The 26,971-nt window shown below is 32.7% G+C and overlaps 6 protein-coding genes across 6 annotated transcripts; 4 read left to right on the top strand and 2 right to left on the bottom strand.

Annotated features, from left to right (window-relative positions):
• Positions 1-208: 208 nt before the first annotated feature.
• Positions 209-4,004, top strand: LOC123007630. Its single transcript, XM_044403025.1, has 16 exons — positions 209-254; positions 300-760; positions 805-915; positions 966-1,158; positions 1,211-1,375; positions 1,432-1,509; positions 1,599-1,753; positions 1,804-1,866; positions 2,248-2,362; positions 2,411-2,871; positions 2,937-3,047; positions 3,107-3,275; positions 3,328-3,495; positions 3,547-3,624; positions 3,679-3,833; positions 3,884-4,004. The coding sequence occupies exons 1-16, from the start codon at positions 209-211 to the stop codon at positions 3,959-3,961; spliced, it is 2,607 nt and encodes an 868-aa protein (XP_044258960.1). The 3' UTR covers positions 3,962-4,004.
• Positions 4,005-4,301: 297 nt separating this feature from the next.
• On the top strand, positions 4,302-6,021 carry LOC123007365 (retinoid-inducible serine carboxypeptidase-like). Its single transcript, XM_044402628.1, has 7 exons — positions 4,302-4,429; positions 4,477-4,937; positions 4,999-5,109; positions 5,177-5,366; positions 5,422-5,589; positions 5,642-5,719; positions 5,774-6,021. Exons 1-7 carry the CDS (start codon positions 4,384-4,386, stop codon positions 5,989-5,991), a joined length of 1,272 nt encoding a protein of 423 aa, XP_044258563.1. The 5' UTR covers positions 4,302-4,383; the 3' UTR covers positions 5,992-6,021.
• Positions 6,022-7,973: 1,952 nt separating this feature from the next.
• Positions 7,974-9,394, bottom strand: LOC123007366 (WD repeat-containing protein 61). Its single transcript, XM_044402630.1, has 7 exons — positions 9,347-9,394; positions 9,185-9,300; positions 8,972-9,138; positions 8,692-8,927; positions 8,456-8,643; positions 8,230-8,401; positions 7,974-8,173 (listed from the first exon to the last, which is right to left on the bottom strand). Exons 1-7 carry the CDS (start codon positions 9,347-9,349, stop codon positions 8,084-8,086), a joined length of 972 nt encoding a protein of 323 aa, XP_044258565.1. The 5' UTR covers positions 9,350-9,394; the 3' UTR covers positions 7,974-8,083.
• A 227-nt stretch (positions 9,395-9,621) lies between these two features.
• LOC123007368 (zinc finger protein 830) lies at positions 9,622-10,698 on the top strand. Its single transcript, XM_044402632.1, has 3 exons — positions 9,622-9,809; positions 9,876-10,451; positions 10,502-10,698. Exons 1-3 carry the CDS (start codon positions 9,691-9,693, stop codon positions 10,644-10,646), a joined length of 840 nt encoding a protein of 279 aa, XP_044258567.1. The 5' UTR covers positions 9,622-9,690; the 3' UTR covers positions 10,647-10,698.
• An 887-nt stretch (positions 10,699-11,585) lies between these two features.
• On the bottom strand, positions 11,586-24,661 carry LOC123007367. Its single transcript, XM_044402631.1, has 7 exons — positions 24,575-24,661; positions 24,112-24,478; positions 17,394-17,549; positions 16,280-16,420; positions 16,117-16,231; positions 12,847-13,028; positions 11,586-12,576 (listed from the first exon to the last, which is right to left on the bottom strand). The coding sequence occupies exons 2-7, from the start codon at positions 24,200-24,202 to the stop codon at positions 12,413-12,415; spliced, it is 849 nt and encodes a 282-aa protein (XP_044258566.1). The 5' UTR covers positions 24,203-24,478; positions 24,575-24,661; the 3' UTR covers positions 11,586-12,412.
• Positions 24,662-25,341: 680 nt separating this feature from the next.
• LOC123007611 (reelin domain-containing protein 1) lies at positions 25,342-26,644 on the top strand. Its single transcript, XM_044402996.1, has 3 exons — positions 25,342-25,671; positions 26,259-26,472; positions 26,523-26,644. Exons 1-3 carry the CDS (start codon positions 25,467-25,469, stop codon positions 26,584-26,586), a joined length of 483 nt encoding a protein of 160 aa, XP_044258931.1. The 5' UTR covers positions 25,342-25,466; the 3' UTR covers positions 26,587-26,644.
• Positions 26,645-26,971: the final 327 nt, after the last annotated feature.

The following is a 26,971-nucleotide window of genomic DNA, read 5'->3' as shown; positions in this document are numbered from 1 at the left end:
AATTATTATTATTATTATTATCACATCAAATTAAACCAAATAATATGATTTCAAATAATTTTCCGTTTAATCTACAGTAATAGATACTTAATAACAAATCTCTTTTCTTTATCATGATTGTTTATTCTATTGTTACAAAAGCACGAGTATGTTGGTACTTCACATTTACTTATTTTTAAGTTTAGTTAATCTTAATTCTGCCAGCAAAATGCAGACATTCCAGTTTGGTCTTTTATTTCTGACTTGCGTTTTCGGTAAATTAACTTTACTATAATATTCTTTTCTAACATTTTTGTAAGCTCGCAAAGGCTTTGGTCCGACGGAACAAGAATGGGGCTTCGTCCAGGTCCGAGCTGGGGCTAAAATGTTCTGGTGGTTGCACCAAACCAGCGCCAACGTATCAAGTTACACCGATCGTCCTCTAGTTATCTGGTTACAAGGAGGTCCGGGATCTTCTTCTACCGGATACGGCAATTTTGCCGAGCTTGGGCCTTTAGATGCCGATTTAAATCCCCGAAATACGAGTTGGATTAACGAATATAACGTCCTTTTTGTTGATAATCCAGTGGGAACTGGCTATAGCCATGTGGACAACCCCAAATATTTTGCTACTACAAATGTGCAAATCGCTTCAGATTTTGTCGTGTTGTTGAAAGGGTTTTACGAGGCTGTGCCCGACTTGAAGAACACTCCGTTTTATATCTTTTCAGAGTCGTATGGTGGAAAAATGACCACAGAAATTGCACTCGAAATTGATGCGGTATGTGAAATTTTGTTAATTTCCAAAAAATAAAAAAATTGTAGGCTATTAAAAGTGGTTCATTGGATGCTAACTTAATTGGTATTGGATTTGGTGATTCTTGGATTTCTCCAATTGATTCTATTTTGAGCTGGGGTCCTTATTTACTAAGTGTGGTATTTATTTCTTTATTTTCATATTTCTTCTCTTCAATTAATTATGATAGGGAGCAATCGATCAAAATCAATACGAACTACTACAAGAAACAGCCGAAGAAGCGAAAAAAGCTATTGAGAACGGAAAATATTCAGAAGCTACGGACCTTTTCAATCAAGCCCAAATGATTATTCAAATAACGACAGCAAATATTGACGTTTATAATATTTTAACCAAAGTTTCGTCCGATTGGAATTTTAAAAGTATTTTCAAGTCTAATTTCCCTGTTTTTGTTTAAAAATATTTAACTTGTAGAGAACTTAATAATGCCTGTTAATGACGATGTTGATGACAAAATTTCGGTTTTAATGAATAATCAAGTGAAAGAAGCTTTAGGTCTTGATGTTAATTGGGGAGACCAATCAGTTGGCGTTTCTGATGCTTTGCATGAAGATATTACGAAACCGGTTGTTGAAACTGGTACGTAGTTATTAACAAATTAAATTAAAATTAATTTTTATTTAATATAATTTTAGTTGGAAGTATTTTAAATACTACCAACATTCAAGTAGCCGTTTATAATGGCCAATTAGACTTAATAGTAGATACTCCAGGTAAATTATTAACTGTTTGTTAGAAATTGATGTGTACAATAAATCTGCATATAATTAGTTAACAAAAACATGTTCTACTTATTTTATAGGGCAAATGCAATGGTTAAATAATTTGAAATTTAGTGGTTTAGAAGAATGGAAGACGGCTGAAAGAAAAACAATTGGAGTAAATGATATTGTTGAAGGTTATTACAAAAAAGTGGGAAATCTTGCAATGTACTGGGTTGACAGAGCAGGTCATATGGTACGTATTTTTCAAAATTCCGCAAAAAATAACATTATGGTTGTACTTAGGTGCCAAGAGATAATCCAGCTGCAATGAACTTCATTCTGCAAGACATGACCAATGGATCTTGGACAAAAAAATAAAAAAATTGCCCACTTAAAATAAATAGATAAATTTTCAAAACCAATAATGTTCTTGTTCCATCAATTTTATCCCACCTATACCTACCAAATACCTTAAAATTAGTTTACAGAAAAATCAGATGCATTAAAACTTCGAAAATACCTAATTCGAATAGGAATAACATAGTTTAGTTCTAAATTCTAAGTATTTTAATTTGCTTTCTATAAGTCGATCATAACTAAAAGACAATTTCTTTAATAATTGTTAACGTGGATATTAGGTGTCTTTCTTTTTTATTATTCCCATCAAAAAAACAATTTGAAAATGGCTAGTTTAAGTATAATGGCTGTCACTACGTGACTAACATTGTCACGTATTATATTACATAGTACTTTTCAACACAATATATTTTATCACTTATAAAGAATTCCAACATTTTTTCTCGAATTCCACCCAAAATGAAATCGCTAATCCTCGTCTTCTTTACCATAGCCGCCACTTTAGGTAAATTCATACTTTAAAAACTAACTCAACCTAATAAAAAAATTTTAGCACGGAAAGGTTTCGGTCCCACTAACCAAGAATGGGGCTTCGTCGAAGTTCGAGAAGGCGCCCATATGTTTTGGTGGTTACACAAAACCGCCGCTAGCGTTGATAAATATACTGAGAAACCTCTTCTTATTTGGCTACAGGGAGGTCCTGGAGCTTCATCCACGGGTGACGGAAGTTTCAACGAGCTTGGGCCTTTAGATGCTGATTTAAATCCACGAAATACGACTTGGGTGAACGATTATAATGTCTTATTTGTGGATAATCCAGTTGGAACTGGGTACAGTTACGTCGACGATTCGAAATATTTTGCTACCAATAACAGTCAAATTGCTAACGATTTTGTTGCTTTATTGAAAAGATTTTATGAAATTGTGCCTGACTTGAAACAGACACCTTTACATATATTTTCGGAGTCGTACGGTGGAAAAATGACGGCGGAAATTGGATTGCAAATTTATCTGGTACGAAAATAAATTGGAGTTAATCAAAATATTATTAATATTATTATTAATATAATTTGGTTCAGGCTACTAAAAGTGGAGATTTAGAATGCAACTTAGTAAGTGTTGGTCTTGGCGATCCTTGGATTTCTCCAATTGATTCAGTCTTGTCTTGGGGTCCGTATTTGCTCAATGTGGTAATTAAAACGTCTAAAATTATATGCAAAATTTTTCTAATTTTTTTTTTGAATTGTAGGGCGCCGTTGATCAAAATGAGTACGAAAAAGTACAAGCAAAAGCTGAAGAAACTAAAGCAGCCATCGAAGCTGGTAAATATGCAGAAGCTACCGATTTGTGGGGCCAGGCTGAACAAGTCATCGGTACTGTTACTGGCGGCATTGATTTTTATAATATTTTGAAAAAAAGTAAGATTACTTTCGATTTATTGTATTTTTTGTATTTAATTTGTCCACACAGGTGAAGAAGTAGTGCTCAACTCGAGCAACGATGTTGATATTAAAATAGCTACTTTAATGAAAAACGATGTTAAAAAAGCTTTAGGACTTGATGTTGATTGGGGTTATCAATCAAGAGCAGTGTTTGATGCTTTGCATGAAGATTTCATGAAACCAGTCACAGATATCGGTAATTAAAACATTAAATTAATTACAATAAAAAACACTGTTTTATTTTTAGTTGAACGTTTGTTAAACGAGACTGATGTTCACGTCGCTGTTTATAATGGACAGTTAGATTTAATTGTGCCTACGCCTGGTATACCTAACTACATAACTGAAATAGAACTGAAGGTTTAGCAATTTTTTTCAGGAACAATCAAATGGGTCGATAAGTTAAAATTTCCAGGTTTGGACCAATGGAAAATAGCGAGTAAATTAGCAATGATAGTGGATAAAATTGTTGAAGGTTATTACAAAAAAGTGGGAAATCTTGCAATGTATTGGGTTAACAGAGCAGGTCATATGGTACGTAATTATCAAAAATCTGTAAAAAATAACATTTTGGTTGTATTTAGGTGCCAAAAGATAATCCAGCTGCAATGAATTTCATTCTGCAAGACATGACCAGGAGATCTTATAGAGAAGAAATTTAAAAAAATGCCTTTTTAAAATTAATAGATAAATTTTTAAAACCAATAATGTTCTTGTTTCATCAGTGTTATCCTGCAAGTTCTTCAAAGCTAGTTCACAGAAATTTCATTTGCATTAATATTTTAATTCGGGAATACCTAATTCGAATAATAGCTTAAATCTAAATTCTAGGTATTTAAATTTGATTTCTATAAGTCGTTCCTAATTAAAATAAGATTTCTTTAGTAATTGTTAACGTGGATATTATCTACCTTTTTATTATTCCCATCAAAAAACAAATCGAAAATGGCTATTTTAACTATAATAGCTATGTACAAATATCGCTACGTGGCTATTATTGTCACGTATTATCAAGTACCTCTCGACATCATATATTTTATCAGTTATCAAAAATTCCAACACTTTTGGTCTAAGTCCATCCAAAATGAAATCGCTAATCCTCGTCTTCTTTGCCATAACAGCCACTTTAGGTAAATTCATACTTTAAAAATTTAGCTTAATACCTAAAAATTTTTAGCACGGAAAGGCTTCGGGCCCACCGACCAAGAATGGGGCTTCGTCGAAGTTCGAGAAGGTGCCCATATGTTTTGGTGGTTACACAAAACCGCGGCTAGCGTTGATAAATATACAGACAAACCCCTTGTTATTTGGCTACAGGGAGGTCCTGGAGCTTCATCCACAGGATATGGAAATTTCGCCGAGCTTGGGGCTTTAGATGCCGATTTAAATCCACGAAATACGACTTGGGTAAACGATTATAATGTCTTATTTGTGGATAATCCGGTTGGGACTGGGTACAGTTACGTCGACGATTCGAAATATTTTGCTACCAATAACAGTCAAATCGCTAATGATTTTGTTGCTTTGTTGAAAGGGTTTTATAAAACTGTGCCTGACTTAAAACAGACTCCTCTACATATATTTTCGGAGTCATACGGTGGGAAAATGACGGCGGAAATTGGATTGCAAATTTATCTAGTACGTAAATTATAATTAATCAAAATATTACTAATATTATTACTAACATAATTTAATTCAGGCTACTAAAAGTGGAGATTTAGAATGCGACTTAGTAAGTGTTGGGCTTGGCGATTCTTGGATTTCTCCAATTGATTCAGTCTTGACTTGGGGTCCGTACTTACTTAATGTGGTAAGTAATTAAAACGTCACAAAATGTATATGCAAATTGTTTTTCTGTATTTTTTTTTTAATTTTAGGGCGCCGTTGATCAAAATCAGTACGAAAAAGTACAAGCAAAAGCCGAAGAAACTAAAGCAGCCATCGAAGCTGGAAAATATTCAGAAGCTACCAATTTGTGGGGACAGGCTGAACAAGTCATCGAAACTGTTACTGCCGGAATTGATTTTTATAATATTTTGAAAAAAATATCCTCCAGTTTTATTAAAAGCAAGTTAAAGTGACATTAAATTAGATTTATTATCTATTTATTTTGTTCACATAGGAGAAAAAGTAATGCCCGGCTTGAGAGACGATGATGATACCAAAATTGCAATTTTAATGAATAACGATGTGAAGAAAGCTTTAGGACTTGATGTTGATTGGGGTTATCAATCAGGAGCAGTGTTTGATGCTTTGTATGAAGATTTCATGAAACCGGTCACAGATATCGGTAATTAAAACCATTAAGTTAATTAAAATAAAGAACACTGTTTTATTTTTAGTTGAACGTTTGTTAAACGAGACTGATGTTCGCGTCGCTGTTTATAATGGACAGTTGGATTTAATTGTAGATACGCCTGGTATAATAACTAGGTAACTGAAATCAAACTGCAGATTTAGAATTTTTTTTCCAGGAACAACCAAATGGGTCGATAAGTTAAAATTTCCAGGGTCGGACGAATGGAAAACAGCGAGTAAATTAGCAATAAAAGTAGACAAAATTGTTGAAGGTTATTACAAGAATTTAGGAAATCTGACAATGTTTTGGGTCAATAGAGCAGGACATATGGTCCCTGCTGATAATCCAGCTGCCATGAGCTACATTTTGCAATATATGACTAACAATGTGTAATTAAAAAATAATAAATAAATTGTTATCTTAAAAATACCTATGACTTTGTACAAAGATTTTAACGTCCTTTTTCTCACTGTCGACACTGTCGGCACCGGTTTAGTTAGGTATGTCTAAAATTTAGAAAAGTTGACTATACATAAAAAATCGCTGATTACTTTGATTTTTTTTACACAGTCCAGTCAAGTCTCAGAAAAGGTTTTCGAAACAACAAATATGCGTTCCATTTTTTTCCAGTAGTAATGAAAATGATTCTATAGTCCGTTAAATTGACTTCTTAGGCTGAGGGCTGGCCGAAGGGTGGAAGGGTGGTACTCAAAAAAAGATAGCACCACACATACAGTAGTTAAGAGAACTGCAAGAGAGTTACAATTATGTTGTGTTTATAAGTATGCTAAAAAGCTCTTATAATAAGCTGAATTTATCATTTTTGCTTATACCTGCAATCAATGTTAATAATATATTGAAAGAAATACATTGCAAGTAAGTGTAACAACAATGTTGTGCCCTAAAATAAGTTTCTTGCTACAAAAGTGCCAATACGAAAAAAAAGTTATTTTGCAAAAAATATACCTCAGCAGGTATTACAAAAAATTGCAATCAATGTCGTATAATTTAGTGAAATGAGCTCAAAGTTAATGTAGATATGTTCAAAATTATTCTACACCTTTGGCTTCAAAATTGTAACTTTTTCAACTCGTTCCTCAAAAACTGTGCAATCAGAAAGATTAATTTAATAATGAAAGTTAGCAGTTCTAGTTTTAATTTAATTTGAAAACAATATAAAAAGTGATCAAAAATGAATAAATCTGTTGACAATTCTGACTTTAATTTTTAAAAGAAACCACTATAGTATGCTCCTGATCAACAGCAATTTATCGGTCTTGAGGGGTTATACGTCAAGTATTTGTAGTGTTACAAATTATTAACAAAAATACTTTCAAATCTGTTGCCAATTTAAACAGTCCTTAATGATCACATTGATTCATTAACCGTCAGAAAAAAGTAAAAAAAAACACCATCGAAATGTAGACGCAATGTGTAATGCAGCTTTGCTAAACATTTTTTAATTTTTAGCAAGTTTATACAAAATGAGCATGAACAAAAAAGAACGCAAATTAATACACATAAATGAATTTGTTAGTGATAACTGTTGACCATTTCCATTTAAAAAAAGCAAACACATTACATAACACATAATTACTATGTGGCTTTCAAAAAATTTAAAAATAATAATTCTGACAAGATTAACGAAAATGAGTTAAGAAAACTATGATTTTGTCTGTGGGTTAGGCGCCTAAGTACATTAAAATAATGTTGAAAACTTTCCTTGAGGTTGTTGGGAGCCACTCAAAACCAAACAATGTTCAACTTGTTGGTCACGCTGATTATCTTTCGCACGATAATTCGACAAATAGGAAATAAAAAAAATAACGTTTTTCCATCATTTAAAAGTAAACTGACACGAATAAGTAGATTCAACAAAATAAGAAACACACAATATTTAACAAGAAACCATATCTCCATTTGTGCTTCTCTGCGCAGCTTTTTAATACATTGACAAACGATTTATTTTATAATCTTTCAGAAATGCTAAATTAAAGCCAATTAATAATAATAATAATAATAATATTATATGCTCTTTTAGAAATAACCTTTTTCATATTTGTGTAGTTTATAGCTACTTCAATTTTTTTATTAATACAAATTTAAAAAAAATCGTTCGTAAAATAAAAAATGCCGTAATATAAGTTGCTCCAAAATTTTTTTCTCGTTATTACTTATGGGAGATTTTTAATTTAAATCTAGATGGGTATGCAACCAACAATACCACACCTCACAATATTTTTTTTTTACTTGAGTTGAAAACATGTAATTGATTACGGCAAGTCATTTTTCCGTTTTATAAATAATATTAAAAAATCAGTCGCATCAATACCAAAGTAGCAAAAAAGCGAGATGAGTAAAATTTTATGCAACAATGGATGTAAAAATATCTTTATTATAAAAATTATACTCGTACAACTTTATAATCAATACAATTCACTGAATCAAAATTTAGTTAATTAATAAATTATATATTGTTTCTACCCTAAACTGGACAGCTGTAAACGTTTATACTTTTATCTTCAGACACTGAAACGATTTTTGTACTATCTGGACTAAACCTGACACCCCAAACCTACAATAAATAAATGTTTTAAATCATTTTAAATCTAAATAATCAAAATCAATTACTTGATCATAATGTTCCTTAAAAGTATGAACACATTGTTTAGACGCCAATTCCCAAACTTTAACAGTTTTATCAGAACTTCCTGACACAAAATGTTTACCATCTGGAGAAAATGCAACGCTCAGAACCCATGAAGCGTGACCTGATAAAGTCCCTACAACATTAGTGTGCTGTCTGAAAATTAACAAAAAAATGGTAATGTCTCTTTTATCCGTAGAAGCCACATACACGTCGTAAAGTTTCATATGGCCGTCATCTGAAGCAGTTAAAAGTAATTGAGAATCTGGAGAAAAACAAAGAGATCTGATAGGCATAGCATGGCCTTCTAAGGTATGCCATAATTTATTTCCCGCCACATCAAAAATATTTACAATGCCGTCAATAGCCCCACTCGCAATGTATTTACCGTCAGGGCTCTTCAAAAAAAAAGTTAATTAAAAATTAGTGCAACAATAAGTTATTACATAAGCTATGCTTAAAATAAATTTTCCTCTTGTATCCAAAGTTTGTTCAGCTTTTGCAGTTTCAACGTTATAAACTGTGATTTTCCCAGCATGTGACCCGGAAATTATGTATTTGTCATCAGGACTAAAAGCCACGGTCCACAAATCAACAGGACCAACATCAACATTTGCAATTTTTTCCCCTCTTTCCAAGTCCCAAATCCTCATACTTGAATCTAAAGAACTAGAAGCACATACTAATCAAAATATAACATAGCTGTTACAAGTGCACTACACACACATTTTCCGTTATTGCTGACTGCAACTGAGACAACACCAAGAGAGTGCCCCTCAAGATTATGTTTCAAAACAAGTCTATCATCTTGCAATTCCCACACTTTTACCAAATCGTCCACCCCACCTGTTATAATGTAATCAACGGGAGGCTCGTCTGACATTATGGAATCACTAAAAAAATCGTTTTTTGTTATGTTTTTAAAAAAAAACAATATACCGTGACTTTTCCTCTTCATTTTGGTCTTTTTTCTTTTTTTCAGTGGTGTAACGACCCCACGCACAACTCCAAATGCTTTCCTCATGTGCATTTTCTTTCTTGTGCAAAACAGAATACTGCAAACTATAATTTTAATTTAGAAAACAAATCATAAAAAATTACCATTGCGAAAAAATTAATGTGAGGTTATGGCGTGGCGTTTGCGTTTTTCTCGTTTCACCAACCTAACATGCAAAACTCCCTAAAAAGCAAATAATCACAAAACAATTTTCTCAAATTAAAAAACATATTAACGTGCATTTAACTTATACTACATTTATGTTTATCTTAAAAAATAATGACTTAGTTAATAAACATTTTTTATGTAAAAAATAAAAAATTAATAATGTTTGAATAAATTGGTGTGGTTAGTCTACTTTGAAATTTATGGTGGTAGGCATGATAGCGGATTTGACAATTACAATAATTCTTAGGTTATGTTTGTGGGTAAAAAAAATAGATGAAAAATGTCTGCAACGTTTAAAAATTCTAAAAAGAAGCTTATACAGACCGAATTTCGTCGTCTGATAAGTGAAAAAAGCAAGTTACAAAAAGACGTCAAAAAGATAGAGTCACCTCTTGCAAAATATCCTTTCATGTTCAAACTCTTTCTTATAATATTTTCCCTATATTTTCTTTAATAATAGATTAAGTATAACGATTCAGGTCAACTAACATGCGTCCTATGCAAATCCGTTGTAAAATCAGAAAACGTTTGGACCGTCCACATAAATTCAAAACAACATCGCGGAAATGTAGACCTGGCCAAGAAACTCAAAGAAAAGACCAACAATTTTACCACTCCCTTAAAACGGCCTTTGACACCTCCTATGGAGGTGCCCCAGAAGAAAATTAAGGGGATTTTAAAAAACTCAAATTCAAGTAGAAGTGAAGAAAGCAACGACAAAGATCTTCCTGATGATTTCTTTGACTCTAAATCACAACATGGACCTCCAATCTTACCCGTGAAGAAACCACCAGAAGAAAAAATGGAACTTGATGACAATACAGAAACTTTACCTGAAGGCTTTTTTGATGATCCTAAATTAGATGCAAAAGCTAGGAATCAGGAATACAAAGATCCAGTTGAAGAAGAATGGGAGAAGTTTCAAAGGGAAATCCGCGAGGCTGATAATAAAAGTGCTGCTATTATAGCTGAAGATCAAGAGGAGTCTACCAATGAGCGGCAGATTGATGAAATTGAAGAACAAATGAAGAAATTATCTAGGTATTGTGCCTTTAGTTACAGAATTTGTGACGCTTTAACGGTTTTTGCAGAGTTTTAGATTTAGAAAAGAAGAAAGAAACGATTATAACACATACTAGTGGTAGTAAAGTGGAGAATGAGGATGATTCCAATGAAGAAGATAATGAAGACTTTGATGAGTATTTGGACTGGCGGTGTAAAAAGGCGTTTAAATAAATTATTTGATTTTTTATATCAATAAATTAATAAATAAACAATAACAATAATATTTGGTTTTTGATTTCTGATTTTTACTTTCTGATTTTTAATTTTTGATTTCTGTTTTCTGCATTTCAAAAGTCAGAAATTTCAGAAAACAAAATCGAAATTTACAATCTTATTTTTGAAAAAATCCAAAGAAATCGAAATAATATATGGGAGCAACGGAATTTTGATTCAGGGAGGACCTTAGAAGTTTTCACGTATGTCTTCTATTAATTTTGAGTAACAGAACTACTCGAAATTACTAGCCGATGAAACTACTTAAGCAATCTACTTTCCTGGGTGTGTTAAATTTAGTTTAGATCTCGTAATTTCTTCCATAGTGTTAAAATTCGTTGTAGATCACCTAGATCAGCAATAAAAGCTGTGTTATTAAAAATATAGTAATTCTAAAATGAACTACTTACTTACATTTTTTTTTTTAATTTTTCACGAATGTCAATAAAAAATGCCACTTAATCCCACCTAAATAAAGAAAATCGATTCACTTAGCTATTTACAGGCGTGACGTGAATAAATGTAATATCGGCATTGGTGTTATCTGTTCAAATTATCTAAAATCTGTGTTTTTAACACGGTATACCTAGGTAATTAAGAAACGTTTATTATATTTTTTTTTTACTATTAATTAACCATAACAGGTCCATATTCAAAACGTGATTTTACAAGTCCAAAAAATAATATTTTTAAACATTCAGTGAAAGAAAACTGGGAACAAAATCTAGTAATAAAAGCAGGATTTTTTACTTTTGTTGATTCGTCAAAGAATATAATTCGGAAGTAAAAATAATATAAGTCTTTTTTTATTCTGAGAACAAAATTTTGCTTTAATTGTTCTTAAATAATCAAAGTGATGTTTTTATTAAATGGGTAAATAAATTGTTTTGGGTCTTTAATAGCGTTTTATTAAAAGTATTGGCAAGTATATAGGATATAGTTGTGAAAATACAGTATACAGTACAAGAGTATAAAGATATAAGCTTATAATAGATTGATAAAAATGCTTCAATATACATTAGTTTTATAATTTAACTCGTATTATTTTATAAAGCAAGCAGAGCTAAGCTCGTGTGTAATATCAATATATTATCATAATGAATAAATCTTACCTCTACGATTACAACCGAGTAGCTTCTCACATCTAGATTGAAACCTAAATCTACATTCGCCTAAAATAATAAAATTTCTAATTTGTTTTTGAAGAAGAACCTATGAGAAGTATATATTCTCAATGAGCATGAACTGTACTGTATGTCTGCTGTCGAACTGTACAAGAATGTTGAATAAAACCTAATTCGATGACAGTATAAGTCTGCAAATGGCAAAAAGTTTTCCCAGTACTTTTTGTCACTCGCAGTGCCTAAAAGCTACCAACATACAATCACAGCTTGATTTTGGTAGTATCACAAAATATTCCCAGTATTTTTTGTACCACCAAACTTAATTTAGTGAAATAAATTAAGTAAAGCAGATATAAGTTTTAGATATTTCATCAACTTTAATCCCTAATATTTCTAAATAACTCTCTAGAAGTGCTTGAACGTTTGAGAAACCCGTGCTTGAAAGAAATCTTTACAGAATAATATCTTACAAATAACCTGACTAGTGAATTGAACGTGATGAATGGACAAATTTAACCTTTCCTGGTCCCTAACATCACTATTACTACCGAAGTAAGTAAAAGATTGTAGATTTTTAAAGAGCGAACATTGCGAAGCTGATTACGCTTTGGGCTCTTGCACCTCGACGGTGACGCTCTCCAGCATGGGCGTCGTCGCCGAACTCAAATTGGCCGCTTGGGGCGGACTCTTGTTCGATCGGTTCGAAGTTGCTGAGGCGTTGCTGCTGCCTCGAGATCCACGACGAGATCCTAGAAACAAACGCCCTGTGGTAGGGTCACGATAATTGATCGGGCAGTGCAGCAGGACCGGGTGATTCTACTCTCTACCTTCATACACCCAGAGATATGCAAAGATGCGAAAGCAAAAGGTGCAAAGTGCTAAGTAGCCAAAATTAATAACCTTCTATCGTGTCCCAGAAGGCATTAAAGGAAGGCAGCGCTCATCAGATTAATCAGCAAATTTATTTATTTACAGCATGTTTATTGTACAAGTTTGAAGATTAGTTAGAAAGGAAGAGAAAGACGAGAAGATACCTTGAGAGTTTGGGGAGTGAGCTCTTAGAGATGCCATACTTGGCTGCCTGCTGGGTCCTCTGGCACTGCTTCGAGATCCTCTCCGGTCCGCATGTAAAAGCTTGTTTTCACGAAGCAGAGAGACGTTCATCAAGCGGGGGTTAGGTGTGTTAAATATTGTTCGGTTCTCCCTCCAACGTGCTCTGAAAAAAGAAAAAATAATAACAATTGGACTAGACTTAGTGGCGCAGCGAAGAGTTTTGGGGTTAAAGAGTTAAAAAATAGTTTAAATTTAATAGTGTTTGATTATTAAGTTGTTTCACAGATTAATACATATTATTATGAAACAATTTTGTTTTTCCAAGGCGGTCTTTGTTACAAATAAAACTCTTTAATTTAAGATATAAACATAAAAGAAAATGTGTGTTTATTGTTTAGAACGAAACTATAGTAATTTTTTACCACATTTATACAAAATGTTCAAAAACAGTGAAAAAAAACAGATAATAATTAATTGGTCAATAATTTACATAGCTTACATTCAGGGACGGACTGGCCAGGGGTCCCGGGGTGCCACAGCACCCCGGGCCCTCGAGTCCTACGGGTCCCCAATTATGGTAGACTTATTATGTCAAGAGCTCATTGAAATAATATCAATAATTTTAAATTTGCAAATAAACTTTCCACAATGCACTAAAAGGTTATAATTTGATATTGCATAAAGCTAACGCGTTTTTCACAGAAGCTAAGTGTGTTTAGTTTAAAGGAATTAAAAAATTGCCATCATAACAAATAAAACTATAATTTCTATAATTTCAATGATTTTAGCTCAATTTTGTTTATAAGGTCTTACACGCATGTAAGAAAAATTCCGCATGGATTTATACAAGTGATTCAAGAATTTGTGTCATAATTTTAATCACGAATACTCCTCTACAAATGAACATAGATAGCACAGTATTTATTAATCCAACTCATCAAGCAATAGAAAAATTACAGCTTTTATAATCATCAAGAAATAAACAAATGTTCCTTTAGATTTAATGAAATTTACATTAAATATGACAGCATTGACAGCGATGTCATTCGTAGTGGATTGTTTCCAAGGTACGCTCAAAATTTATAAATTCTGATTTTGCAGCGCGGTGTAGAATTTAGTTTAAACTCAAATAACTCTAGAACGGTACATTTTGGCGATATGAAACTACCTTTTTTATAATAAAAAATGGTTGGGCTGCATCAAAAACAGAAATTAATAAGCCGAAAAAAAGTTATAATCCCAAAACTGGGAGGACCCATTGCTACCGGAAATGTATAGCTTCTACAAGACTTCCGTTTACACCAAATCAAAGGGTGTCTTTTTGTCCTTTAACATGCAAAATTTAATAATAATCGGATAAACGGAAACAAAAATATTTGCAGAAAATAATTTTTTCATAAAGATTTTTGGAAAGTTGTAATTTTTTTGAGGTGGGTCAATAAATACTGAACTATCTATTCTAAATTGTAGAGGGGTATTCGTAATTAAAATTATGCCACACATTTTGTAATCAACCGATATAAAATATCGTTTTTACTTAATTTAATTTAATTTTAATTTTTTTTTAATTCTTAGTGGGCATAAATAATGGAAAAATCTAATATAAATTTGGTGCACAGAAACGAAAAGAAAAACAAAAATTAAAATTACAAGCAGCCTCTGAAGACGTTCATCTAAAAACTTTATTTTCGTTTATTAAACCATCATGATTTCAACTGACGTCACAATCTCAATAGAGAAAACAAACTCCTTCAAAAAAATTTACTACATTAAGTGATAAGTAGTTTTTATACATATTTTTATTGTATTGTATATTGGGCCCTCATTTCAACTTAGCACTCCATATAAAAATTTGCCAGTCCGCCCCTGCTTACATTTTAATAATAAACAAAATTAAAATTTTAAAATACGACACTCACGTACTTAGGTACCTACGTACATATTTTAAAAGGGAGTCAGTTGCATTTTAATTTAATTTTTCTGTAGAAACTTACTTGTTTTCAAAAAGAGTTTTTTATTATTGACATCAAAAATACGAAATTTCGATACCAAACGATAAATTGATTAATTGCGAAATCCGATACAAAACGATTTATGCATCCACCTCAATAAATCTAAACGGATACATCCCCTAATGGACATTTTCCATTATGGATATACTTTCGCTAAAACAAACTCTTAATTTCCTTTTGTTTAATCACTCGATTTGTACTTAATTACAGCGATATGTGTTTGATTAAGCTTCCTTTTGACCCACTTACAAACATATATTCGCAAATATTCTACTCCGGTCAGAATCAATCACTATCACCGGAAGCAATTTGTTATAGCGAACCAAAGCATTTCTTTTCGAGTTAATACACTACACAGGTGTTAAACTACAGTTTGTATCACCGACGTTTTAAAAATAAACTCTTTATTTGCATAGCGTATAATTTTCCTTTGCAAATCCTCTTCAAGCACAGGAGCTCATTAAATTTCATGTTTGTGCAAGAATTTAGTCACCGCGAAACATAAGCCGAGATAATGACTTGAACAAACTTTTTCGTTTAATGAATAAACATATCGTGTTTCTTTGAATCAACAAGCCGAGTATTGATTTTTCGATGCACTTCAAATATCGATTAGAATTTATAATTCGTCAATGGAGGGTTGACGAGCAACAAAAGCACTTTGTCGAAACCTGTTAGCCGATAAACGATTTAATTGAAATGAAATTATTCTGTTCAAAGGCCCGATTGTGGTTTTATTAGAGTTAATCTAAAAATTTGGGTTGTGCCACCACATAAATCTTTCTAGTTAAAACGGAAAATAGCTCGTTTTACCGTTTTTTCACCTTATTGTTATCTCCTATGGTAACCGTCCTGTATACACTTTCTCACTTTTATTTTATATTAAAAACCCCCAAAATTTGATGATATTGATCATTTACTTATAAAATTGATGACTCATTTAATCGGCAAATGATGACTATTATAGCATGCCAGCAAACAAAGAAATTAAAGGAAAATCATTATCAAAGCACTTGTGTGCGTGTATGTTTGACACACGTAGGTCGAGTCGGTACTTTTCGCAAATTATCTTCAATAAAAAGGTTTAAACTTGTAATTTCCTAGAAGTTTCGTGAAGTCAGGTAAAGTAAACCGTGTCCTTATTTCCACACAATAAATAACTGTGACAAAATCATTTACCCTCATTAAATTTCTAGAAAAAAAAAACAAAAGGGTGCATACGTAATTTTTATTACTTACCTGCTGAATAATCGCAATACGACACAAATTGTTATAAACATTAGAAACATAGCGACCAAAATCCCAATCATTGCCGGATCGACGTACTTTTTCGGATAGTAAGCATTTTGGACGACTGAAAATCAAATTTTGCTAAATTTTTCCTCAAAAGTTCATTCCTTACCGATGCATTCCACCGAACCGTCTGCCTTCATACTTGGTTCCTTTTCGAATCTGCATTTGCAGATGTCGTCCTTGCATTCCGTCTCGGGGGTATGAGCCTCGCATTGTTCATTGAAAAAACAGGATTCATTTACCCGAACGGCTGAAACGTTCAGGAATCCAAATTTGATTAATATTCGAGACATTCTTCAAATATTGCGAAGATAGAACTGGTAAACGATTTTTTCACAATAAATTAATTAAGACACTAGGACACAAAGTGATATTTATTGGCTTGTATCGGTGTTTGAAACGAACACGCAATGTGCGAAAAAAGCACTTTACGCCATTATATTTTCATCAGGTAGGTGCACAAAGGAAAATTTATAACGCGCATAAAATTTGGCTCCATTTCATTGAGTAAAAATCAGTTGTACGCTGATATAAAGTATATGCTCAATTTGTCTGTGTTAAGGGAGAAATGTTCAGTAATAAAGAAAATGGGGTGAATTATGTGTTGTAATTACTGTATGAGCAACGAAAAATTTGAAAATAATAATCGTCGCATAAGGTTAAACAAATCTTTGAGTTAGGAAAGTTGGATTTTAGTACCAGATTTTGATCAGGAAACTTATACCGTCTGAAGTGTTGGCCAAATTATAGGACGCAATAAAATAAGATGATTGGTCCATTCAGTCTCGCCATTCGAAAGCAGACAAACAATCCTTTTATCATCGCCTGTAATGGCACTAAATTAAATTACCTCAGAAAGCTTGAATGTGTTGCGATAATTTCATTTTCTTGTTTTCTTTGCAAAATTCTAAGTGGCTTGGAAAAATTTATGAAGAGAATAAGGGTCTGACCTTTCTGAGCATTTTGTTTGTAATGAACCCAAAGCGAAAGCTGTAACCGAATTATTCAAAGCCCGATTGGAGCTTTTAGTGCAATATCGGTAACAAAGTGACAACTAATCAGATAAAGCTTGACCATCCTGTACATGTTTTACCCTTAAATTATCTCGATTTGCATAGAATGACGCACGCAACAGACAGGAGTTCCTAATATATCTCATTTCCACATGGAGTTTGTTTTAAAAGTTGTAAAAATCGTTCACCAGCTTGTATATACAGTTTTACCTTTGCCACACTTATCTATGTGGTTGGTAACTGGGACGTCAGGGCCGCATTGACATTTGCCGTTTCCGTTTCCGTAAACTTCGCATACTGATCCAATAAACTCGCAGTCGTCGTCCACCGTGCATTTATCTCCGAAAAGGTTTTTATCCTTGTTAGCTGAAACAATGAAAAAGGTAGAAATAGGTTGCTTGTTAATTTTCTGAAATCCGTCAGAAACAAAAGTCTGTGTTGCAAACAGAAAATAAGCAAAATTCGATACTTATGCATGTATACAGTAAGAAACTTTAAGTTAAATCTAATTTAATTTTGGTGTCTAGGTAAGTATCCACCCTATTTTGTGTAAATATTTTACACATATTTTTTAACTATATGTATGGTTGTGTTACTGACTGAAAATAACAACGATAACAGACAATAAAAATAACACAATTAACTATTTATTCTCAAACGAGAGTTGAATTTACACAAAAATTACGCAAACATTCTTACTTATTGTTGACACACCACATGTGATGGTTAATACTCAAGATGTTAAAATTGAGGTTTATTGAGCAACTCAAAATAATTTTTTGGTTACACTCTATATTTTTTTAAATTGTACATACATACGTACGTGTACCTCTCTCTTGATGATCTTGATATGTCAAACTTGTAGAGCAAAAGAATAATAAAAAGACTGTAATACCACATATAGTAGCCATTTTCAATCCAATGAAGCATACATATTTATAATTAGTATGTAAATATATTTATAAAGTGGATAAGTTGGGGGTCAACGGTTAAGCTTAATAGATAGTGTTTTTCCAAATTAATGTAATTTGAGATTGCACATTATATCAAATATTGACACTTATGCAAACATACCATGTAAAAAATTTCTAACAAAGAAATTTTTAAAAAATTACAAGTATCGGTAGTGTGAAATTTTTAAAATTTGAAATTGTGTTGCCTGAAACGAGGAAAAAGGTAGTAACAGGTTGCTTGTTAATTTTCTACGAGATCCGTCACAAACAGAGAATTCATGAATACAAATAGAGCCGTCAAGTGCCTGAAATGAGATCCACCATCTCCAAAGACCATGAATCAACCGGATACTAGTTCAAGTAATGACAAATTAACATTCATGAACCTTAAAAGTTGCATCGAGCTTTGAGAAGTGATAAGAGGGAGCTTTCGACACTCGTGATCTTTCATGCAATGTCAAAAATGATTTCTCTGTCGGTTTTGGAGATTATGGAATAAACTGTGGGGTTTAATCAATATCACTTGACTTTATATATTTCTCTGTCAATTGCCGGACTTATCGATTCAGGGTTACACCAAACCTTCAATTTTCGTCAAAGTCGTCGATGAGTATCATTTTTCAAGCGCAAATCAGATAAATTTCCTTCATGCAAAAGAGCGATTAAATTTATGTTTGCTGAAATTACTAAATCTAATACAATCATAAAAATACAAACTAATTTAATCTGTGCAAACATTGCCAAGCCAAATCGTTTTATTTACTTGATGACCTAAATTTTAAGCTCTCAATCAAATAAATAGCATGACATGTAATCTACAGTTTCAGTTGATTCCGTGACAGCTTTGGCTGAAAACTATGGTTGAAAATCAGTCAATAGTTAGACAAAACTTGACATTATCACAAATCCCAAAGAAAATTGCATGTGCTTGTTGGAAATCAACAGTTAATTGCTCGTTTAATCAAGTCGAGATTACAAAAAAAAAACGTGCATGTGACACAATAAATCCTTTTTTATTTTTAAGGCTGTTAATTATATTGTTTATTGCCACATTTATCAAATGCTAAAAATAAAATATTTTAAAATCCTCTCCTCATGTTTGGTTGCAAAATTAACAAGTAAATAAACGAATAGATAAGTACGTACATTGTTGCCATTATATTGATTAACCCAATTCTTGTACCCGCTTTTATTTAGGAGCTGAAGTGAAAAGTTCAAAAGCGGACAATGTAAACACCCAAATAGAAAAAATTGGTTGTTTTATCTCTCTGTTTTCATCCACAGAGACCTCTTATATCATTACAAATTCATTTTCAACATCTCTGTCGATTTGTTGTCTGATTTGGGCGTAATTTCTCCAGTGTACAACTGCGCTTGATGTAACTAGATTAAGCCGTTTGCAGGGTAATAAATTGGGTAAAAAATGACCGACTGTGTACATATCTATTTAAATAATTCAAGAGTAAATTCAGCTGTTTCATCAATAATTTATAGTGTGTGGTAGAATTTCAAAATAAGCTCCGCTTTCACAACACTAAATAAGACCCCGTTACCGGTTTACTAGTCTTTTAGGAATAATTGGAAAAAAGAATTGAAGCTCAGTCTCGGATTTCTCAATGTTTTAGTAAATACGGGAGAAATTGAAGCTTGTAAGCAGATTTTGAAAAGTTAGAGACGAGTTTGATCCTGAGTTGTGCGCCAACAAGTCGCAGAAAAATTGTCATTAAAGGGTTAATTTCCTTCTTTGTATCTTTGCTTTAAGGGCTCTTGGAGGCGAACAGTTCATTGTTAAGCCATTGAAAGCAACGACATTGCGTGTTGGCACAATGACCTGGCATGTGCCGCAAAATATCGAACGGGAAAAGATCCCTAGCATTGCACAAGGGCGTCGCGGCGCCAACCTAGGCACTATAACACTCCAAACGCTCGTAAATGATGCAATTTTGCTCCTGATAATCATGATCGGACATGGGGCTATTAGTGCGCAAAATTCGAGAAGATTAAGCTGATATTAACCTCACAACTTGAAAAAAGTATCCCTAAAGGTGCGCAAACGCGTAACTTAATTGTTCTAATTGTGGTAATTCCGAATAAATATTCTTTATTGATTTTTCCTTAAGGAATAGTTGTAATAAAGTCTCTAGCCACTGATGTAACAAAACGAATTCTGCTGACTTGTAACACAGAATTTTCGAGAAAAACTGCTTACATAAACTTGGTTAAACTTCGTAGACTGTGCTCAATGTTTCAGCAACAAGAAAATTTGTTATTTTCTTAACTTAAATTTTCTCTTTATTTTTAAGTATCAAATAACAAAAGCAAATGTTTGTCCAAATAATCACAAAGAACCCCTTTCCGTTTCTCTTGCAATATGAAATCCCCAGAACGAGAAGTTTAATATGTTACGTAGTTATGAACAGTTTTCCGAGATGTTTTTAGTAGCTGCTGAAGTGGATGAAAACTCTAATACAGGCTTACATCACTTGTATATATTTGTTGAAAGTTTAAAATCATTGTAAAGATGTGTATTTTTAAGCTGCAGCGAGACTAGCAAGGGTGTTAAAATAATCAATGGAATAACTCTTTTAAGCCTAATTTTTAAATCAAATTAAAAAAAAAAGTTTTCAATAATTTGTTTATTTTTTTAATTTGAAATTTACAAGAAAACTATTATATGGTTCAAGTATCATATTTGTTTTTTATGTTATTAATTCATTAAAAGCATATTCATATTTTTTGTGTTTTCTTTTTCTTATATTTTTATTTTTTTTTATTTTAACGTAAATAATTTTTTTAGATAAATTTACAAGAAAACTATTATATGGTTCAAGTAGCATTTTTGTTTTTTTATGTTATTAATTCATTAAAAGCATATTCGTATTTTTTGTGTTTTATTTTTCTTATATTTTTTTATTTTAACGTAAATTATTTTTTTTAAATATGCATTTAATAATACAAGGCGAGTCATTTATAATAAAAACCATAGCCGATTTTCAGACGCACCTCAAAATACATTGTCATAGATAACTTAGCTTCAGTTGTGTATAAAAATTTAGTTTAATAAATTTGAATCAAAGCAGTTGTTGATATAAATTTGACAGTGTCATCAATTCCACTTTTTTCACTTGAATTTAAAATATACTCAAACGACGAAGAAACTGACATGATATTGATACATAAAGAATGCCATAAAAATGTTGTGTTTATATCTTTAAATTTTTTTAAATAGTTCATCAATTAACTTAGTGATATCTGAGAATGTATTTTGGATTGCGTTTGAAAATCGGTTAGGGTTTTTATTATGCTTGACTCAGTCTGTATATTATTCAACGAGCATATAATGATACAGCTATTATTTACGAAGGTAAAGTTTAAAAAACATGTCGTAGACGAATTGTGACACAAAAGAAAAGGGAACAGTTTTTCAAATCGCAGGAAAAAAAAATAGACAACCTAAAATACAATCTGTTAAAAAAGAAAGTGGATTACAAGTTGTCTATTTTGAAACAGAAGAGTACAATTATTGATTGTAAGTCTTTCCTGGTGATAATTTGATCGAAAGGTGTCACGCTACATTACCTGAATGTGCATGCAAAAAATAAAACCCTAGGTAAAATTGCAGACATGAAAACACGTTGTACATACATCGGGGAAATAAAATTTACTCCCTCTTGGTTTTTAAATTAAAATTCTTAATTAGTCTAATATTGTTTAATTAGTTTGGAAATCGACAGTTAATTTGAAATGTCGTCTCTTTTTATATTTAATCGATTTCGGGAACACAATTATAGAAATAGAAAAAGTAAACAGGTACTTTATAGTTCGTAATAAATAATTCAGCCATTTTTTCCGTTTGTGACATGCACCGGGAAATATGAAAAATAAACAGAAATATTATCACGATTCACTTAAAATGAAGTCGGTTATGAAGGAACATTTGAGAATTTGAAGGCATATAAAATTGTGCATTAAATTGGACAAGGTTCGGTCATGTCAAACATCGACCGCATATTAGTTACCCTTTATGGAGTCTCTTGCAAATAAAGCTCCACGTCACCTCTCATTTATCAACCTGACAGATCGCTGATTCATACTATCTTTATGTGTACATATAATCGAAATATTTCATAAAAATAAGATATAAACCTCTTGGAACGCGAGACACGTCTTGTCGATTTATATTTCTAGCGGTGTAAATTGCGGGATTTTGCACTAAAAGCTGGAGCGATTTTTCCAGTACATTAGGGAACTTTACCCAAAAATATAAGATTAATTTGTTGTTTTAATTAAAAGCGATTTCATGCGTGGAGGGTACGATTTATTCTCCATAAGGAATCTTTTGTTTTATTAATTAATTTTTCATTAAATTCGAGCCACTTCAAGCCGAAACTCGAGATAAACTCATTGCCAGATTATGATGTTTTCTTACGTAATTTCGGTACTTTCTCGACCGTTGACCTGATTGGAACTGGTCTCTTGAGATGTGTTCATACTTTCAAACAATCGATATAATAACTTGTCTCTACGCTCCAATTTTCGGATCAGCACATCCTGTACAAGCAGATTAACACAAATTTCATTAAAACGAGTCATTCATTAAGTTTGGGAAGGCTTGTCTAGCAATTTCTTTACCCTAAAAGCTATTTTCGCCGATAGAAAGCTTCGGAAATGGTACTTTTATAGCAAATCCGAGAAAAGGGTCATGCACGATTAACCTCGAAAGCTTGCCCAATATTTCACAGCAAAACAAATAAAAAATTCAGACAAAACACAAAACTGTCTCGTTGATTTTTCTAAATATTCAATTTACGTCGAAATGATGCATTGTTTTAGATTTAGTCAAACAACGCATAATAAGAATTCTCATTTTATGCTTGCGTCTGATTATGTTCATGGCAGCATTGTGAGAAATAATGGCGTTTCAGTCTTCAGACTTGATTTATGTTCAAAATGAACAGATTTTGCTTTCAGTTGCGGAGAAAATGAGACAATGGCAGTTTCACGCAAAATTAAAAAGTGCCAGAAACTCTGGCAAGCTCTCAAAATGACTTTAATCCATACAAAGTTACGATTTTTTACTAAATAAGAGATTTTGCTATGTTAAAAAAGTGGTCGACATGTTAAAAGTTATTAAAAACTTATTCCGTAAAATCAAACTCGTTGCGACGAAATCTTTTAAATAGGAAAAGTTTTCCAATCCAAAGCTTTTGTGCACGTTAATTGACACGCAACAGTTGTTGCAGATTGCAGAGTTTTTTCAAAAATTTTTGAGAAATCTACAAAATATACAATTTATTAGAGAATAAAATAACTTTTAACCGGAATTATCCAACTAATTTCGGAACACTCGCATTTATGAAACTTTGCTCAAGTTGTTGTAATCTAAAATACTACACCGGTTGAACAAATTCTAAGAATAATTCGTCAGTTTCAGATATTACGTACTAGCAAAGGGTTTCATTAAAGTCTCGCTTTTATTGTTGGGTCTTTCTGTTTTGCGATTCTATTCATCCTTTCGATACAATATTAATACAATTGGTCGAGGGTTTTGAAAAGCTTGACGGTATTATAGAACGACACTTGCAAACACCCTAGAAACTAAAAATTTAATTTTTTCGTACACAATTTAAGCTTAGGTTCTGTTTCTGTTGCGACTCGATCTAAAGTTAGTCAAGTGATTTATCAATTATGCAAGTTAGTTCTAACTGTAAAATGCTAATTCTCATGAGATTTCAATTAATGATTTCAAAAAATATTGTTCAAAAAGAAGCAAGGTAATGAGATCTGAGCATGGTAAGATATGGTGAAGAACGAAATTGAGATAAAATCTTCGCAAAGTGGCATTCGATAAGGAAGTAAATGTGCTTGACAGTTGAAACTTCAAGTATCTGATAAATCAACAGAGATAACTTGTAACTAAAATAAAACGGAAGTTTGCCGGCAAATTTCCAACCGGAACCGTTGCCGGAACTCACCAGAATCCGACGCGACGGAGCTCCGGGATCCGAGGAGTAGCAGAAGCAGGAGTAGCCCCCGCAGGAGCGTCTCCTGCCAGCCCTGCCTCATGGTCACTCAACACTTTCACATGGCGCGTACGCGGCCCTTACGTTCATCATGCAGGAACGCACTGCCGCCGATGACGAGTCGCCGATTCCTGCTGCCGCCGCCGCCTTCCTGCAGGGGCGCGGACGCGCAGGGCACAGATGCGAGCACAATTCGGATTTGCAGAGGTTCACTGAAGACCAAGCAGAAAAAGCGGAAAAGTTTATAGCAGGTTTTTTTACTGCAGGAATTTCGGACCGCTGTCAACCATTCATCATCCATAAGACAAACAACAATATCCTTCAAAATAGATTTTCAAAACTTAATTGAAAGTTGAATTCATGAAAAATTTGATAAAAAAATTTTGGAAGGAAAAACTCCTGAGAAATATCCTACCTCAGCATACAGTTAAATATTTTACTGATGGAAAATTGTAGTTTCGGTGTAGATTGAGTTGAAATTTTCTCTGCCTCTATTCCCTAGGAAACCATGTAGCTGGAAAACAGCTGTGAAAATGCGGTGTAATGGTTTTCCAGTAAATGTATTTTTCAGTTTTTATTTTACATGATTTTTTTAATTGAAGGGTAGACTTTCTAATGCATTTGTTGTACAGCAGGTGTTCGATCAATATGCGCCACCGTGTCACTGCCGCAGTGAACTCGTTCATTCAGGAATTTGAAATCATTACTAGTAGCGCCCCACATTGAAGGCGGTAAATCAAATGTTATCACAGAAAAACGGTTACTTATGTCAATTTTCAAGCAAAATCAACACTTCAGGGAGAGAAAGACAGAGAGAGAAATTAAATAAAATTCAAAACATTTTTTTTTATTTGAAGCACACTTTTGTTTAATATTTTTTTCAAAACAAACAAATGTAATGTAAGCAAAGCAATTAAAATTTTAATTAAGCGAAGTTCATTTATACTTTTTATTTGTCGGCCGCTGTTATTAAATTTTTTCAGTTTACTTTTTCCCAAGGTGAGACTAGCTGAAATTATATTCCTCGTTTCAGAAAACTTTTGCCTGTAATCTAATTAACCAATTCATTGAGCAAATCGATTACTCAAGAGATCATATGTCGCGATGCCTCACGTGAGACATCCATTAGTCATTACAAAGAAGTTGAATGAAACCACTCGTTATATCACTATAATCTAGGCAAGCAAGACTAAGTGAAAGTGGTTCAGAGATTTAGCCCAGCCTACATTTCCTGGGTCCTAAGTGTTGTTTTTACCAGTATTGAATCGACATTCGCAAAGTGCAATTCTTCCAGAAGGCACTTGGAGATGAAATCTTTGTCACTTTTACTGGTGCTAGTGACCGGAGTTTTCACTGTGGTCGGCTTCCCAGACGGTGCTCCGGTTGATGCCTGCGTGAAACCTAGACCCAACCAACCTTATCATGGCCAAGCCAGACCACAACCACCTTCGACCAACCCTTTTCAAGTCATCCAGAGTAGTGCTCAATACGGACCTGGCACCCAAATTACAGGTAAAAAAATTTGTAGCTTTTAAAGGGCTACGAATGCACAGTTTTCGGTAATAGATAACGCTCCTACCGGCATAACCTCACACTCAAAATTATTTTGACCAGTTTTACTTGACCTCCTTTACGACTATTTTAATTATTTTTAATTACCATCAATTATGTAATTTGTTTTTTTCTTTTTAGTTCTTTTGTAATTCAAAGCATGCAAGAATTGCTCTCGTCACCCTTTGGTATTTCCTTTAATAGTCACTTTATCGATGTTTCTACTTAAGCAAGAATGTAAATAAACAACCTTGATTGTAATTAATTACAGCTCTTTTCAAACAAAGAAATAATTTCTGTAACTCAAAAAAATAGTTATTTTCGATACAAGTGCGCTGTCAAATTATTTTTCAGGTCTGAGAGACGAAGCGAAGACCTGAAAATTAAGACAGCCCATGTGTATCATCCAACATTTTTCATGATCGTCAGCGAAGTTTCATAAAAAAAACGTGGATTTATTGAAAATTTTGAAGTTAATATATTTATAATACTTTCCACCTTATGTATCTAAGGAAACGATAATGAAACCTTTATTTTTTAAATTCCAGTGACAATCCAGGGTGCTGATTACTTTAAAGGTTTCTTCATTCAGGCTCGAGATGTCGCTTCGAACGGTTGGTTGGGCGAATGGGTAGAAACCCCAAACACAAAAATTCATCCAGAATGTAGCGCCATCACTCATGCTGACCCTAAACCAAAACAACAAGCAGTTTTAGTGTGGCAAGCACCTCATAACGTTCAGCCCGGCCAAGTCTACTTTACGTAAAACCTGAAAATTTAATATTTCAGGAAATGTAATTGATATGTTTCAGGGGAACGGTGTTGAAGGAGTATACCATGTTTTGGTCGAATATCGTGTCGCAGGTTGCCCAATAATTTAATTTATTTCGAGTTTATTCAGTATTTTTTTAATAAATAAAAGATTATCTTTAAACGTGTGTGTTATTCAACGAAATAAAATATAAAGGTTGCATGCAACCGATGAAAATCTATTTTATTGATTTAAATGGATGTATAATATATTGTTAGAGTTTTAAACAGTGTAACCTTAATTAATATTTCACAACTTTTACCGATAACATGCGTAATAAATCAAAAATTCAGAAGGCAATTTAAATATTAAACTTTATTGGTATTTACCAAATAAATTATTAAACCTGCAAACAATTTACAATAAAATTCCTGCAACAATAACGTCAAAAATCGCCCCTAACAATGAATCCATAAATTTATATTGAAATTGCTTCTAACTGAAGCCGAA

The sequence above is a fragment of the Tribolium madens genome, unplaced genomic scaffold, assembly GCF_015345945.1.
Source record: "Tribolium madens isolate multiple individuals breed KSU strain unplaced genomic scaffold, Tmad_KSU_1.1 Scaffold_3;HRSCAF=73;Tcas5.2_LG2, whole genome shotgun sequence".
Classification (NCBI taxonomy): Eukaryota; Metazoa; Arthropoda; class Insecta; order Coleoptera; family Tenebrionidae; genus Tribolium; species Tribolium madens.
The sequence above is the reverse complement of the archived record's forward strand: the minus strand, read 5'-3'. Positions and strand labels throughout refer to the sequence as shown.